This window comes from Myxine glutinosa, chromosome 11 (assembly GCF_964187855.1).
Source record: "Myxine glutinosa chromosome 11, kmMyxGlut1.1, whole genome shotgun sequence".
In the NCBI taxonomy this organism is placed as follows: domain Eukaryota; kingdom Metazoa; phylum Chordata; class Myxini; order Myxiniformes; family Myxinidae; genus Myxine; species Myxine glutinosa.
This window is the reverse complement of record NC_136271.1, coordinates 85,387,005-85,401,983: the sequence shown is the minus strand read 5'-3', so window position 1 is coordinate 85,401,983 and position 14,979 is coordinate 85,387,005. Positions and strand designations below refer to the sequence as shown.

The window sequence follows — 14,979 nt, the reverse complement described above, 5'->3', positions numbered from 1 at the left end:
GATTTTGGCTTCTTCAGGTGGGTTTTCGCAAACTCCAGTCGGGCTTTCTTATGTCTCTCTTTGTGAGCAGTGGGGTCCCCCTGGGTCTCCTACATGAAGGATTCCTAAGGGGGATTATGGATTCCAGGACAGGTTCAAAAGCAGGAACAGAAGAATAGGAGATTAACAGCCAGGAGAGCAGAGAACGAAGGAACAGAGGGAGGTGTACAAGCATTTGTATTTGTGTTAGTTCGGGAGGAGGGGCCTACTTTTTAAGTTCTTCATTAACTTTTTTTTGAAGGTTAGGTGAAAGTGGATCAGAGGAAGATGGAGAAAGTTGAAGGAGTATGGTGAAAACTAGAATTGGAAAGGTGTCGGCTGAAGAGGATCGAATTATAAAGGAAGAAGAGAAGAAGAAAAAAAGCGGGTGGAGCGAAACACGTGGTCACGATCGGTGGAGAGGAGGCCGCTGGGAGAGAAGGAAATTAGGATTTTTTATTTGTTTATTTATGGGAAGTATGGAAATATGTCTGAAAATACAGGCAAAGGAAAAAGCAATACAGTGAGAGAATGAAAGTAAATGGACGACAAAGGCTGCCGATGAGACAGGAAAGCCTCGAGGGACAAGGCCTGAAAACGCGGCAGGAACAACCGCCTATTACACACAGGAATGCACGATTTACACCGAGATCTTTCTAGAATCACACCGTAGACAGAAACACAGTAAAATAAAAATACAGTTTTGACAAAAATACAAACGGGAAAAATACTTTACTTTGATAGCGTGGAGAGGTTACATGATAGCATGTTTACATGTTTAAGTATTATGGCAGGACTCTCTGTACATGTTTGCATGTTTAAATATTGTGGCAGGACTCTGTACATGTTTGCATGTTTAAATATTGGCAGGACTCTGTACATGTTTGCATGTTTAAATATTGGCAGGACTCTGTACATGTTTGCATGTTTAAATATTATGGCAGGACTCTCTGTACATGTTTGCATGTTTAAATATTGGCAGGACTCTCTGTATATGTTTAAATATTGGCAGGACTCTCTGAACATGTTTGCATGTTTAAATATTGGCAGGACTCTCTGTACATGTTTGCATGTTTAAATATTATGGCAGGACTCTCTGTACATGTTTGCATGTTTAAATATTGACAGGACTCTCTGTACATGTTTGCATGTTTAAATATTGACAGGACTCTCTGTACATGCTTGCATGTTTAAATATTGGCAGTACTCTGTGCATGTTTGCATGTTTAAATATTGGCAGGACTCTCTGAACATGTTTGCATGTTTAAATATTGGCAGGACTCCCTGTACATGTTTGCATGTTTAAATATTGGCAGGACTCTGTACATGTTTGCATGTTTAAATATTGGCAGGACTCTGTACATGTTTGCATGTTTAAATATTATGGCAGGACTCTCTGTACATGTTTGCATGTTTAAATATTGGCAGGACTCTCTGTATATGTTTAAATATTGGCAGGACTCTCTGTACATGTTTGCATGTTTAAATATTGGCAGGACTCTCTGTACATGTTTGCATGTTTAAATATTATGGCAGGACTCTCTGTACATGTTTGCATGTTTAAATATTGGCAGGACTCTCTGTATATGTTTAAATATTGGCAGGACTCTGTACATGTTTGCATGTTTAAATATTATGGCAGGACTCTCTGTACATGTTTGCATGTTTAAATATTGACAGGACTCTCTGTACATGTTTGCATGTTTAAATATTGACAGGACTCTCTGTACATGCTTGCATGTTTAAATATTGGCAGTACAATGTGCATGTTTGCATGTTTAAATATTGGCAGGACACTCTACATGTTTAAATATTGGCAGGACTCCCTGTACATGTTTGCGTGTTTAAATATTGATAGGACTCTCTGTGCAATGTGCATTTTTTTTTTTTTTTTTGTATACAGAGTCGAGGCTTGTGAAAGAGCTAACATTTATCAAACAAACAAATCAAACAAACAAGCAAACAAAGTATATAAAAAGGGGAACGGTCGACAAGATGGGGAGAGAAGGGGAGGAAGCACACAAACACAACATTTGAGAGCAGGGACATCGGGAGATGTGTGGGAGGGAGAGGGCCTGGGGGGAGGCAGGATAGGCATAAAACGCAAGGACACCAAGGACTTCCAGGAAAGAAGTCAAAAGTCACCTAAAAAAAATGGATTTGGGGTGAAATTAGCAGGGGCAGAAAAGATCAAGGTTTTGGATTGGGGAAGATAAGAGATGGTGGTGAACAGCCGTTTTAAAGACCTGGAGGGAGGAGTGGGATTGAAGAGAGTGAGGGAGTTTGTTCCAGAGGTGGGAGAAAAGAGGAATGAAGGAGTGAAGGCGAGCAGAGAGTCTTGATTTTGGCAGTTTAACCATAAGAGGGTTGCAGGCAGATCTTGTGCGACCTGTAGGAATATTTTGGGGACAGAGCTCAGAGAGAGCTGGGGGAGCAAGCAACCTCCGCACGCTCTTCGAACGCCTGGGCCAGCATGGCCTGATTGTGAACCCCGCAAAGTGCTGGTTCGGCGCCGCCACAATCGATTTTCTGGGGCACCGTGTCACCAGGCACGGAGCCGTCCCCCTGCCGGCCAAGGTGGAGGCGGTGAAGGGGTTTCCGCGCCCCCGCACGATCAGAGGGCTGCAGGAGTTCCTGGGCATGGTGAACTTTTACCATCGGTTCCTGCCCCGTATCGCCCAGCTCCTGTGCCCCCTGCACGAAGCTCTCCGAGGTAAGCCGGGCAAAGGCGACGTTACCTGGACCGAGCAGATGGACACGGCGTTCACGGGCGCGAAGCTCGCCTTGGCTAACGCCACCATGCTCGCGCACCCGGCGCCCGATGCACCGATTGCCCTCACCACCGATGCCTCGGACTACGCGGTGGGCGCGGTGCACGAGCAATGGGTGCGTGGAGCTTGGCAACCGCTGGCGTTCTTTAGCCGGCAGCTTCGCCCGCCCGAACGCCGTTACAGTACCTTCGACCGCGAGTTGCTCGGACTTCACTTGGCGGTCAGGCACTTCCGCCATCTGCTCGAGGGCCGGGCGTTCACTGCCTTCGTCGACCACAAGCCGCTGATCTTCGCGATGGGCAAGGTCACTGAGCCGTGGTCGGCCCGGCAGCAGCGTCACCTCTCGGCCGTGTCCGAGTACACGACGGACATCCAGCACGTCGCGGGGAAGGACAACCCGGTGGCGGATTGCCTTTCCCGGGCCGTCGCCCACGCAGTCCACCTCGGCATCGACTATGCCCGGATGGCAGCGGACCAGGCCGCTGACCCCGACGTCCAGGCCTTGCGGACCGCCGTCACGGGCCTCCGCGTCACCGAGGTGCCGTTCGACGGCGCGGGCGCGGCCCTCTTGTGCGACGTCTCCCTCGGGCGTCCTCGCCCCATTGTGCCTGCGGGCTGGCAGCGCCAGGTGTTTGACGCCATCCACGGCCTGTCCCACCCGGGCGCGAGGGCCTCCCAAAGGCTGATCGCCGACAAGTTCGTCTGGCATGGCCTCCGGAAGGCCGTCCGCGGCTGGGCCAGGACGTGCCTCGCGTGCCAGCGCGCCAAGGTGCACCGGCACACCCAGGCCCCGTTGGCCCCGTTCACGGTGCCGGAACGCCGGTTTGACCACGTCCACGTGGACCTGGTGGGACCTCTGCCCCCCTCGCGGGGTTTCACCTACGTCCTCACCATGGTGGACCGCACCACCCGGTGGCCGGAGGCCGTGCCCTTGGCGTCGACAACGGCGGCCGAAGTCGCGCAGGCTTTCATCGCCACCTGGGTCGCCCGGTTCGGTGCCCCCTCAGACATCTCATCCGACCGTGGCCCCCAGTTCACCTCGGAGCTCTGGGGGGCGGTGGTGGACCTCATACGCGGCTACCATCAGGTCCCCGTCAGGCCGGAGGACGTCCCGAAGACGGCGGTCATCACGCCATTCGGACTCTTCGAGTTCCTGCGCATGCCCTTCGGTCTGAAGAATGCGGCTCAGGCGTTCCAGCGACTGATGGACAGCGTCCTGCGCGACTTGGATTTTGTCTACGTCTACCTGGACGATATCCTCGTCGCCAGCGCGTCCCGCGAAGAGCACCTACGCCACCTCCGCACGCTCTTCGAACGCCTGGGCCAGCATGGCCTGATTGTGAACCCCGCAAAGTGCCGGTTCGGCGCCGCCACAATCGATTTTCTGGGGCACCGTGTCACCAGGCACGGAGCCGTCCCCCTGCCGGCCAAGGTGGAGGCGGTGAAGGGGTTTCCGCGCCCCCGCACGATCAGAGGGCTGCAGGAGTTCCTGGGCATGGTGAACTTTTACCATCCGTTCCTGCCCCGTATCGCCCAGCTCCTGCGCCCCCTGCACGAAGCTCTCCGAGGTAAGCCGGGCAAAGGCGACGTTACCTGGACCGAGCAGATGGACACGGCGTTCACGGGCGCGAAGCTCGCCTTGGCTAACGCCACCATGCTCGCGCACCCGGCGCCCGATGCACCGATCGCCCTCACCACCGATGCCTCGGACTACGCGGTGGGCGCGGTGCACGAGCAATGGGTGCGTGGAGCTTGGCAACCGCTGGCGTTCTTTAGCCGGCAGCTTCGCCCGCCCGAACGCCGTTACAGTACCTTCGACCGCGAGTTGCTCGGACTTCACTTGGCGGTCAGGCACTTCCGCCATCTGCTCGAGGGCCGGGCGTTCACTGCCTTCGTCGACCACAAGCCGCTGATCTTCGCGATGGGCAAGGTCACCGAGCCGTGGTCGGCCCGGCAGCAGCGTCACCTCTCGGCCGTGTCCGAGTACACGACGGACATCCAGCACGTCGCGGGGAAGGACAACCCGGTGGCGGATTGCCTTTTCCGGGCCTTCGCCCACGCAGTCCACCTCGGCATCGACTATGCCCGGATGGCAGCGGACCAGGCCGCTGACCCCGACGTCCAGGCCTTGCGGACCGCCGTCACGGGCCTCCGCGTCACCGAGGTGCCGTTCGACGGCGCGGGCGCGGCCCTCTTGTGCGACGTCTCCCTCGGGCGTCCTCGCCCCATTGTGCCCGCGGGCTGGCAGCGCCAGGTGTTTGACGCCATCCACGGCCTGTCCCACCCGGGCGCGAGGGCCTCCCAAAGGCTGATCGCCGACAAGTTCGTCTGGCATGGCCTCCGGAAGGCCGTCCGCGGCTGGGCCAGGACGTGCCTCGCGTGCCAGCGCGCCAAGGTGCACCGGCACACCCAGGCCCCGTTGGCCCCGTTCACGGTGCCGGAACGCCGGTTTGACCACGTCCACGTGGACCTGGTGGGACCTCTGCCCCCCTCGCGGGGTTTCACCTACGTCCTCACCATGGTGGACCGCACCACCCGGTGGCCGGAGGCCGTGCCCTTGGCGTCGACAACGGCGGCCGATGTCGCGCAGGCTTTCATCGCCACCTGGGTCGCCCGGTTCGGTGCCCCCTCAGACATCTCATCCGACCGTGGCCCCCAGTTCACCTCGGAGCTCTGGGGGGCGGTTGCGCAGGGGCTCGGGGTCCGGCTGCACCGAACCACAGCCTACCACCCCCAGGCTAACGGCCTGTGTGAGCGATTTCACCGCTCATTGAAGGCCGCGCTCCGGGCCACCCTCCGCGACGGCGGCTGGGTCGACAGGCTCCCCTGGGTCCTGCTGGGCCTCCGGACGGCGCCCAAGGAGGACCTGCGCGCATCCGCGGCGGAGTTGGTCTTCGGGCAACCGCTGCGGGTGCCGGGCGAGTTCCTCCCCGACTCCACGGCACCATGGTCCGCGGCACAGCAGCGCTCCGCTCTGCAAGAGACCGCCCAGAGGTTCGCCCCGGTGCCAACGGGGGTCCTCCTTGGGCGCCGTCCGGAGGCCCAGCAGGACCCAGGGGAGCCTGTCGACCCAGCCGCCGTCGCGGAGGGTGGCCCGGAGCGCGGCCTTCAATGAGCGGTGAAATCGCTCACACAGGCCGTTAGCCTGGGGGTGGTAGGCTGTGGTTCGGTGCAGCCGGACCCCGAGCCCCTGCGAGAGGAGACGGTAGAAGACGGAAAGACCACCAACCTGCCTGCGGTGAGTAAGTGAAAGGCCCTTGGAGATAGCGTCATCGCGGGAGATTCCAATGATTCTGAACGCTTTGGTTTCAACAGCGTGAGATCTCTACATGTTTAAATATTGACAGGACTCTCTGTACATGTTTGCATGTTTAAATATTGGCAGGACTCTCTGTACATGTTTGCATGCTTAAATATTATGGCAGGACTCTCTGTACATGTTTAAATATTGGCAGGACTCTCTGTACATGTTTGCATGTTTAAATATTGGCAGGACTCTCTGTACATGTTTGCATGTTTAAATATTGTGGCAGGACTCTCTACATGTTTGCATGTTTAAATATTGGCAGGACTCTCTGTACATGTTTGCATGTTTAAATATTGTGGCAGGACTCTCTGTACATGTTTGCATGTTTAAATATTGTGGCAGGACTCTCTGTGCATGTTTGCATGTTTAAATATTGTGGCAGGACTCTCTGTACATGTTTGCATGTTTAAATATTGTGGCAGGACTCTCTACATGTTTGCATGTTTAAATATTGACAGGACTCTCTGTACATGTTTGCATGTTTAGATATTGTGGCAGGACTCTCTACATGTTTGCATGTTTCAATATTGGCAGGACCCTCTGTACATGTTTGCATGTTTAAATATTGTGGCAGGACTCTCCACATGTTTGCATGTTTAAATATTGTGGCAGGACTCTCCACATGTTTGCATGTTTAAATATTGACAGGACTCTGTACATGTTTGCATGTTTAAATATTGTCAGGACTCTCTGTACATGCTTGCATGTTTAAATATTGGCAGTACTCTCTGTACATGTTTGCATGTTTAAATATTGGCAGGACTCTCTGTTCATGTTTGCATGTTTAAATATTGGCAGGACTCCCTGTACATGTTTGCATGTTTAAATATTGGCAGGACTCTGTACATGTTTGCATGTTTAAATATTGGCAGGACTCTCTGGACATGTTTGCATGTTTAAATATTGGCAGGACTCTCTGCACATGTTTGCATGTTTAAATATTGTGGCATGACTCTATGTACATGTTTGCATGTTTAAATATTGTGGCAGGACTCTCTACATGTTTGCATGTTTAAATATTGGCAGGACTCTCTGTACATGTTTGCATGTTTAAATATTGTGGCAGGACTCTCTACATGTTTGCATGTTTAAATATTGACAGGACTCTCTGTACATGTTTGCATGTTTAAATATTGTGGCAGGACTCTCTGTACAATGTACATGTTTGCATGTTTAAATATTGGCAGAACTCTCTGTACATGTTTGCATGTTTGAGGCTCAGACGACACTATTGAAAATGGAAATTGATGCATTTGCTTTCGTCTGACTACATAATGAAGCAGATGTTGTGTTTTTTTTTTATAATGACAACTGTCCCTCACAGGGGTTTGCGTAGATTTATTTATGTACATCAGCCGTTAAACCAAGCCTGGTGTTGGGCTCGCGGCTAGGGTGCCAGCTTAGGATCCCAGGATCCTGGGTTCGAATCCCGGTCGATCGCTGAATTAACGCCAGGGGGGTTGACTCAGCCTGTCATCCTTCCGAGGTCGGCTAATTGAGTACCAGTTCACTGGTAATTCCCTGCTTGTCGTAAAAGGCGACAAAAAGGGTTGGCGGCAGGAAGGGCATCCGGCCGTAAAACATTGCTTCAAAAAGGGGACCGATTACAACAACAACCACGGTCCCCAAAAAAGGCCAACCCCTGCTTTGCGGGGAAAAATGGCCTCTAAATGTGGTTATTTTATATATTTTTAGCCGTTTAACCCTGGTGTTGGGCTTGCGGCTAGGGTGCCGGCTTAGGATCCTGGGTTCGAATCCCGGTCGATCGCTGAATTAACGCCAGGGGGGGTTGACTCAGCCTGTCATCCTTCCGAGGTCGGCTAATTGAGTACCAATTCACTGGTAATTCCCTGTTTGTCATTAAAAGCGGCAAAAAGGGTTGGCGTCAGGAAGGGCATCCGGCCCTAAAACATTGCTTCAAAAAGGGGACCAAAAAACAACAACAACCACGGTTCCCGAAAAAGGCCAACCCCCCGCTTTGCGGGGAAAAATGGCCTCTAAGGGTGGTTATTTTTTTTAGCCGTTCCTCAAATAACCTACATTTCTGCTGTTTATTATGTTTTTGTTATTGTCCTTTGCACTCCCCTTTGTTCATATCACTTTGTTAGAGTGTTGAGAATGGATGGACTGAAGGAAAAGATGAACACGTGGAAGGAATGTATGGAGACAAAAGGTCTGAAGGTGAATATCGGAAAGACGAAGGTGATGGCAAGTGGTAAAGGATGTGGTGAGGTGGAAAGAACTGGGAAGTGGCCGTGTGCTGTGTGTAGGAAGGTGTCGGAGTGAACTCCATTCAGTGTACAATGTGCGCTGAGTGGGTTCATAAAAAATGTAGTGGTCTGAGAGGGTCATTAACCAGTGTGGCAGCTACATTCAAATGTAAGGTGTGCACAGAGGGAGCTGCAGATGGAGGAAATGTTGAGTTGGATCTTGGAGACGGCGTGAAGCTGGAAGGTGTGAAAACATTTTGCTACCTTGGAGACATGCTGAATGGAGAAGGTGGATCAGACTCTGCAACGGTTGCTCGAGTGAGATGTGCATGGAAGAAGTTTCGGGAATTGAGTGGCGTGCTGATGATGAGTTGGAGTGTCGTTGAAGCTGAAGGGAAAGGTGTATGCTGCATGTGTGAGAAGTGTTATGATTTATGGGAGCGAGACATGGGTAATGAACGTAGAGCAGCAACGAAGGCTGGAAAGGGTGGAAATGCGAATGGTTCGACGGATGTGCGGAGTATCGTTGAGAGAGAGGAAGACAAATGATGAATTGCGAAAGATAATGGGAATAGAGCCTGTGATTGATGCTGTGAAGAGGAACAGGTTGAGATGGTTTGGTCATGTGTTGAGGAAGGATGAAAGTGACTGGTTGAGAAGAGTGATGGAAATGAATGTAGAAGGAAGTAGAAGACGGGGAAGACCGAGAAAGACTTGGCTAAAGATGGTGGAAGAAGAAATGCGGGCAAGGGGGTTAACAAGGAGAGATGCAGAAAATAGGGCAAAATGGAGAAGATTGTCATGGGGACCGCAAGGCTAACCCCCGCTCTAGCAGGGAAAATGGCCTTTAAAATGCATGTTGTTGCATGTTGTAGCCGTTCCTCAAATAACCTACATTTCTGCTGTTTATTACGTTTTTGTTATTTTCCTTTGCACTCCCCTTTGTTCATATCACTTTGTTAGAGTGTTGAGAATCGAGTGAAAAGGGAGACTTGTGCTTAAAGGAAGTTGTATATTGCTCTGTGTTGCCTCGATTATTCAGGCACCAAGGACAGAGGCCCAGATGCTGTTGGGGTCCATGCTGTGCTTCCCCAACCTCTACAAGGAGATCAACACATTGCAAGCGAGTTCGACTGACATCTGCTTGGTCCCATGCAAGGACCTCAAGGTTCCATCAAATGACATTTGTTTGGGTTTCAAATATTTTGAAGAGAACCTTTTTATTTTGGTTGATTCCATATCATGTGTTAGAATGTTGACGTTATAATTAGCATTGCGAGAAATGCTTCCTTTTTTTTTTCTTCTCTCTAGGACCAAATTGTAAAGACATTGTTGAAGTCTGCAAAAGAAGAACCATCTGTTTCAGCAAGGTTGTTATTATTTATTGTTACATGAGTGTAGTACAGGTTAAGTGTGAGGCCTTCACATGGACCGTGTGCTCATTCATTTTTACCACAGGTAAAACAGGTAAAAATGTCACAGGTGAAAATGATGGTTCATTTTTACCTTCGACAGAAATTTCATGTTTCGGATAAAATTGTCCTGTTTTAGTTTTCCAGAGGAAGATGGTGTTGTGTACAACAACAACAACAACAGGCATTTTAAAGGCCATTTTCCCTGCTAGAGCGGGGGTTAGCCTTGCGGGCCCCATGACAATCCCCTCCACCCCACCCCATCCTTCGTATCTCCCCCCCGTCAACCCCCCCGCCCACGCCCCCTCCTCCACCACCCCCAGCCAAGTCCCTCCCGGTCCCCCCCCCCCATCCTGCACCCCCCTCCACATCCACATCCATCACGCCCCCCAACCAGCCATCCCCATCCCCCCTCAACACATGACCAAACAAACCATCTCAACCTGCTCCTCTCCACAGCATCCACCACAGGCTCCACTCCCACCATCCCTCGCAATTCATCACCCGTCTTCCTCTCCCTCAACGACACACCACAGTACCACACATCCACCGAACCACCTGCACCTCCACCCCCCGAGCCCTCGCCGCCGCCCCACGCCCAGCACCCACGTCTCGCTCCCACAAACCACAACACTTCTCACACATGCAGCATACACCCCTCCCCCCAGCCCCAATGACACTCCCCCCCTTGCCAGCACACTACCCAGCTCCCGAAACTTCCTCCATGCACATCCCTCTCCACCGCCGCTGAGTCAGATCCACCGTCTCCATTCAGCATGTCTCCCAGGTAGCAAAATGTCCTCACACCTTCCAGCTTCATGCCGTCTCCAAGATCCAACTCAACATTTCCTCCATCTGCAGCTCCCTCTGTGCACACCTTACACTTGAATGTAGCTGCCACACTGGTTAATGACCCTCTCAGACCACTACATTTTTGATAACCCACTCAGCGCACATTGTACATTGAATGGAGTTCACTCCGACGCCCTTCCTGCACACAGCACACGGCCACTTCCCAGTTCTTTCCACCTCACCACATGCTTTACCACTTGCCATCACCTTCGTTTTTCCGATATTCACCTTCAGACCTTTTTCCTCCAAACATTCGTTCCACTTGTTCATCTTTTCCTTCAGTCCATCAATACTTTCCCCAATCAACACCAGATCATCTGCATACAACAACTCCCACGGTAAACCCTCCTTTACGTTCTGAGCCAGCACCTCCATCACAGCTACAAATAGTAGTGGACTTAGTACCAACCCCTGATGCACTCCCACCTTCACCTCAAACTCACCACTGTTCCCGTCCTTCGTCCTTACAGCTGTGCGCGCTCTCTCGTACATTGCCATCACTACTCTGATCAACCATTCCTCCACTCCTAACTTCCTCCATGCCCATGTCACTACTTCACGTGGAACCCTATCGAATGCTTTCTCCAGATCAACAAACCCAAGAAACAACTTCTTCCTCTTCTCCATGTGCTTCTCCTGCAACTGCCTTACAATAAAAAGCGCGTCTGTCGTTCCACTTCCTGGCATAAATCCAAACTGCATTTCATCGATCTTCACTTTCTTCCTTATCCTCCTCTCCAACACCCTTTTCAATACCTTGATTCCATGCTCCAATAACCTTATCGCTCTATACGAGCCACACTCCAGAGGGTCACCTTTCCCCTTGTATAGAGGGACGAGGGTACTCAGTTCTCAACCACTGGAATGCGGCCTTCTTTCACCGGTTGTCTTTTGTTTTTTTGTTTTTTGTTTTTTTTGTATACAAGATCGAGGCTCGTGAAAGAGCTAACATTAATCACACAAAAAGACAAACCGACACACAAAACACAAAAAACAAGGGGAGCGGCAGACAAGATGGGGAGAGAGGGGGAAGGACACAAACACAACATTTGAGAGCAGGGACATCGGGAGGACTTGGGGGGAGGTGGGAGAGGAATAAAACATATGAACACTGCAAGGACTCTGGGGTGAATTACCGGGGGTAGAAAAGATCAAGGTTTTCGATGGGGGAAGATAAGAGATGGTGGTGAACAGCTGTTTTAAAGACCTGGAGGGAAGAGTGGGATTGAAGGGAGTGGGGGAGTTTGTTCCAGAGACGGGAGAAAAGGGGAATGAAAGAGTGAAGGTGAGCAGAGAGCCTAGACTTTGGCAGTTTAACCATAAGAGGGTTGCAGGCAGATCTTGTGCGACCTGAAGGAATATTGGGGGGACAGAGCACAGAGAGAGCTGGGGGAGCAAGGCCGGAGAGGAGTCGGTAGAAGACAGAAAGACCACCAACCTGCCTGCGGTGAGTGAGTGAAAGGCCCTCGGAGTTGACTACATCGCAGGAGATTCCAATGATTCTGAAAGCTTTGGCCTCAACAGCGTGAAACCGAGCAAGGTGTGAGGCAGGAGCACCAGCCCAGAGGGGGGAACAGTATTCCATTGAGCTGCGGATGAAAGCCTTGTATGTGGTGAGGAGCTCAGGTGTGCCAAGGAAGGACTTCACATGACGGAGGATGCCCAGTCGGCGACTGGCTTTGGAGGCCAGCTTGGAAATGTGGTTTTCCCAAGAAAGATCATGGCACATAGTGAGACCCAAAAGCTTGAGCGACAGAACTTCTTGGAGAGGATTGTTGAGAAAGTAGATGGGAGGGTTGTCCAGTCGGTCTTTTCGGAGAGACATTGTAAGAGTGTGAGATTTGTCAGGATTGAAAGACATGTTCCACTTGTTTGACCAGTCTGTGATTTTGTCCAGGTCTGCAGAGAGTGAGGAGGCTGCAGACTGCCGATCTGAGGGATGAGGAATGGAGCGGCAGATAGTGGAGTCATCAGCAAAGAGATAGAGAGGATTTTCCAGAGAGTCGGAGAGGTCATTGATGAAGACCAGAAATAGCACAGGGCCCAGAACAATGCCTTGGGGAACTCCAGCCAGAACAGGAAGGGAAGATGAGAGAAATCCATTCAGGGCCACACGTTGCCTACGACCAGAGAGGAAATCCGCAAGCCATGAGTGGAGATTTCCCTGAATACCACAGGAGGTGAGTTTGGTGAGCAGAGCTGGGTGCCAGACCGTATCGAAGGCACGTGATATGTCAAGTGAGACAGCTCTGATTTCCTGTTTGGCATTGAGGACCTCCATCCATTGTTGAGACAGCAGAAGCAACATGTCCAGAGTAGAATGACCTGGTCTGAATCCAAATTGATGATCAGAGATCAAGCCATTGGAGAAGAGGAAGGATTTGATATCTGAAGCAATGATGGATTCCATGACTTTGCTGATAATTGGGAGCAGGCTGATTGGTCTGTAGTTGCAAGGATCTGTTTTTGCACCTTTTTTGTGGAAAGCGGTAATGTTTGCTGATTTCCAAGATGCTGGCAGATGACCTTGAGCAAAAGAGAGGTTGAAAAGAACAGAGAGAGGGTGAGATAGAGCGGCAGAGCAGGATTTTAGGACCCGAGGGCTGATGCCATCTGATCCAGTTGCAGAATCAGAGTCGAGGTTTGATAAAAACTTCTCCACCTTGTCAGGAGAGAAGGACACAGAGTCCAGGAGCAGTTGGGTTCGACTGGGAAAGGTGGGAACAGAGAGAGATGGGTTTGGGACACAAGATTTTGAGGCAAACACAGAGTTGAGGCATTCGGCTTTGTCACGTGCGGTGTCAACTGTGTAGCCATTTGAGGTAAGGGAGGGGATGGAGGGGGAACAAACACCAGAAACGGATTTGACCAGACGCCACCAGGATTTGGAGGAAGGAGACAGGTTTGAGAGTTCAATCTTGAGTGTGGAGAGATAGTGCTTCCTGGCACTCCTGAGGGTAGAAACACACTTGTTTCGAGCTTGGTGGAAGGAACCGAGATTGCCTTCAGTTGGATTTGCCTTCCAAGACGCAAAGGCAAGTTGTTTCAGGGCAACTGCCTCACCACAAGATTCAGTGTACCATGGACGGGAGGAAGGGTAAGACAACTGAAGACGAGATGGGATAAATCTGTGCATGAGAGAGAGCAGTTTGCTTTGGAAGAATTCCCAGGAAGAATTGATGTCAGAGGCATAAGAGATGGGAGACCAGTCCAGTTGATTGATGGCTGCTTGCAGACCGTGCCAGTCGGCCTGAGTGAAATGCCAGACTCGTCGGCGCTGAGGAGGCTCTCTGAGAATGGCCAGTGAGATAGATGTCCACTTTAACAAGCACATGATCAGAAGAACCGATTGGAGCAGAAGAAGAGCAGCAGACATTTGCAGGGAAGTTAGTCATAACCAAGTCCAGAAGAGAAGATACTCCATTGACTGAGATCCGGGTCGGGAAATTGACAGATTGTGTCAGTCCCAATGAATCGCAGAAGTCCTTTGCTGAGGTGCCATGGCTGGTGAGAGATGAACCCACACCCAGCCAGCTGGAATGATGACAGTTGAAGTCGCCACATATGAGGAAGAGAGAGTTTGGATGAGTTGATAGAAGTTGGTCAATGTTGTCCGACAGAGAAATGTAAATGGAGTCATCACTGTTTGGAGGACGGTACAGAACACATATGAACAAAAGGTGGGAGCGGAGAGGAAGCCGTAGCCAGAGGTACTTCTGTGGGTGGGGTGGAGAGAGGGCAGTGCAGGGAGAGTGAGGAAGAGAGTTTTTGATAAAGATAGCCACCCCACCACCAGGACGAGGATCAGGTCTATCGTACCGGAGGAGGGAGTAACCAGGAAGAGATATTAAGGAATCAGAGACATCTTGAAGGAGGAAAGTTTCTGTTAAGCAGATCAAGTCTGGATTTTCAGAAGCAACCTGAATGGAGAGATCAATCAGGTTTGAGCGAAGGCCCCGGATGTTTGAGGTCCATACCGTTAGTGAGGAGAGAGGGGGAGCATCGGGTGCCGGACAGGGGAGGGGAGGGGTAGGGTCAGATGAAGGGTGAGAGGGGGATGTAGGAAGAGCAGTTGATAGTGTGTCAGAGATTACAGAAGAGTTACAAGAAAGGGAAGGATGAGGAGGACGAAAGGTTTGATGGTGATGGAATGAGGCACAGTGAGAGTTTGTTTGAGGGGGGGGGGGGGCAGAGGAAAGTAGAAGGTTGGGGGAGGTGGAGGTATGACATAGGAGGGAGAGGAAGTGGGGAGGAGGCAGCTTTGAGAAGGAGGTGGGAGGACGGAGAATTTGGGAGGGATGGTTGGTGGGGAGATTTGAAGGGGAGGGGCAAGGGGGGAGTTTAGAAAGTGAATGATTAATGAAAGATGAACACATATAACAAATTGGGTTTGTTGTGATTTTCAAGTT

The 14,979-nt window shown here is 51.2% G+C and overlaps 1 protein-coding gene across 4 annotated transcripts in view; it reads left to right on the top strand.

Moving 5' to 3' along the window:
* LOC137416855 (ral GTPase-activating protein subunit alpha-1) overlaps positions 1-14,979 on the top strand; it is a 344,184-nt gene that overhangs the window by 212,770 nt on the left and 116,435 nt on the right. For all 4 annotated transcript variants that reach the window (XM_068102513.2, XM_068102512.2, XM_068102510.2 and 1 more), the window contains 2 exons: positions 9,349-9,474; positions 9,618-9,676. In XM_068102513.2, the coding sequence (XP_067958614.2) occupies positions 9,349-9,474; positions 9,618-9,676 (185 nt within the window). The remainder of the gene's footprint in view (positions 1-9,348; positions 9,475-9,617; positions 9,677-14,979) is intronic.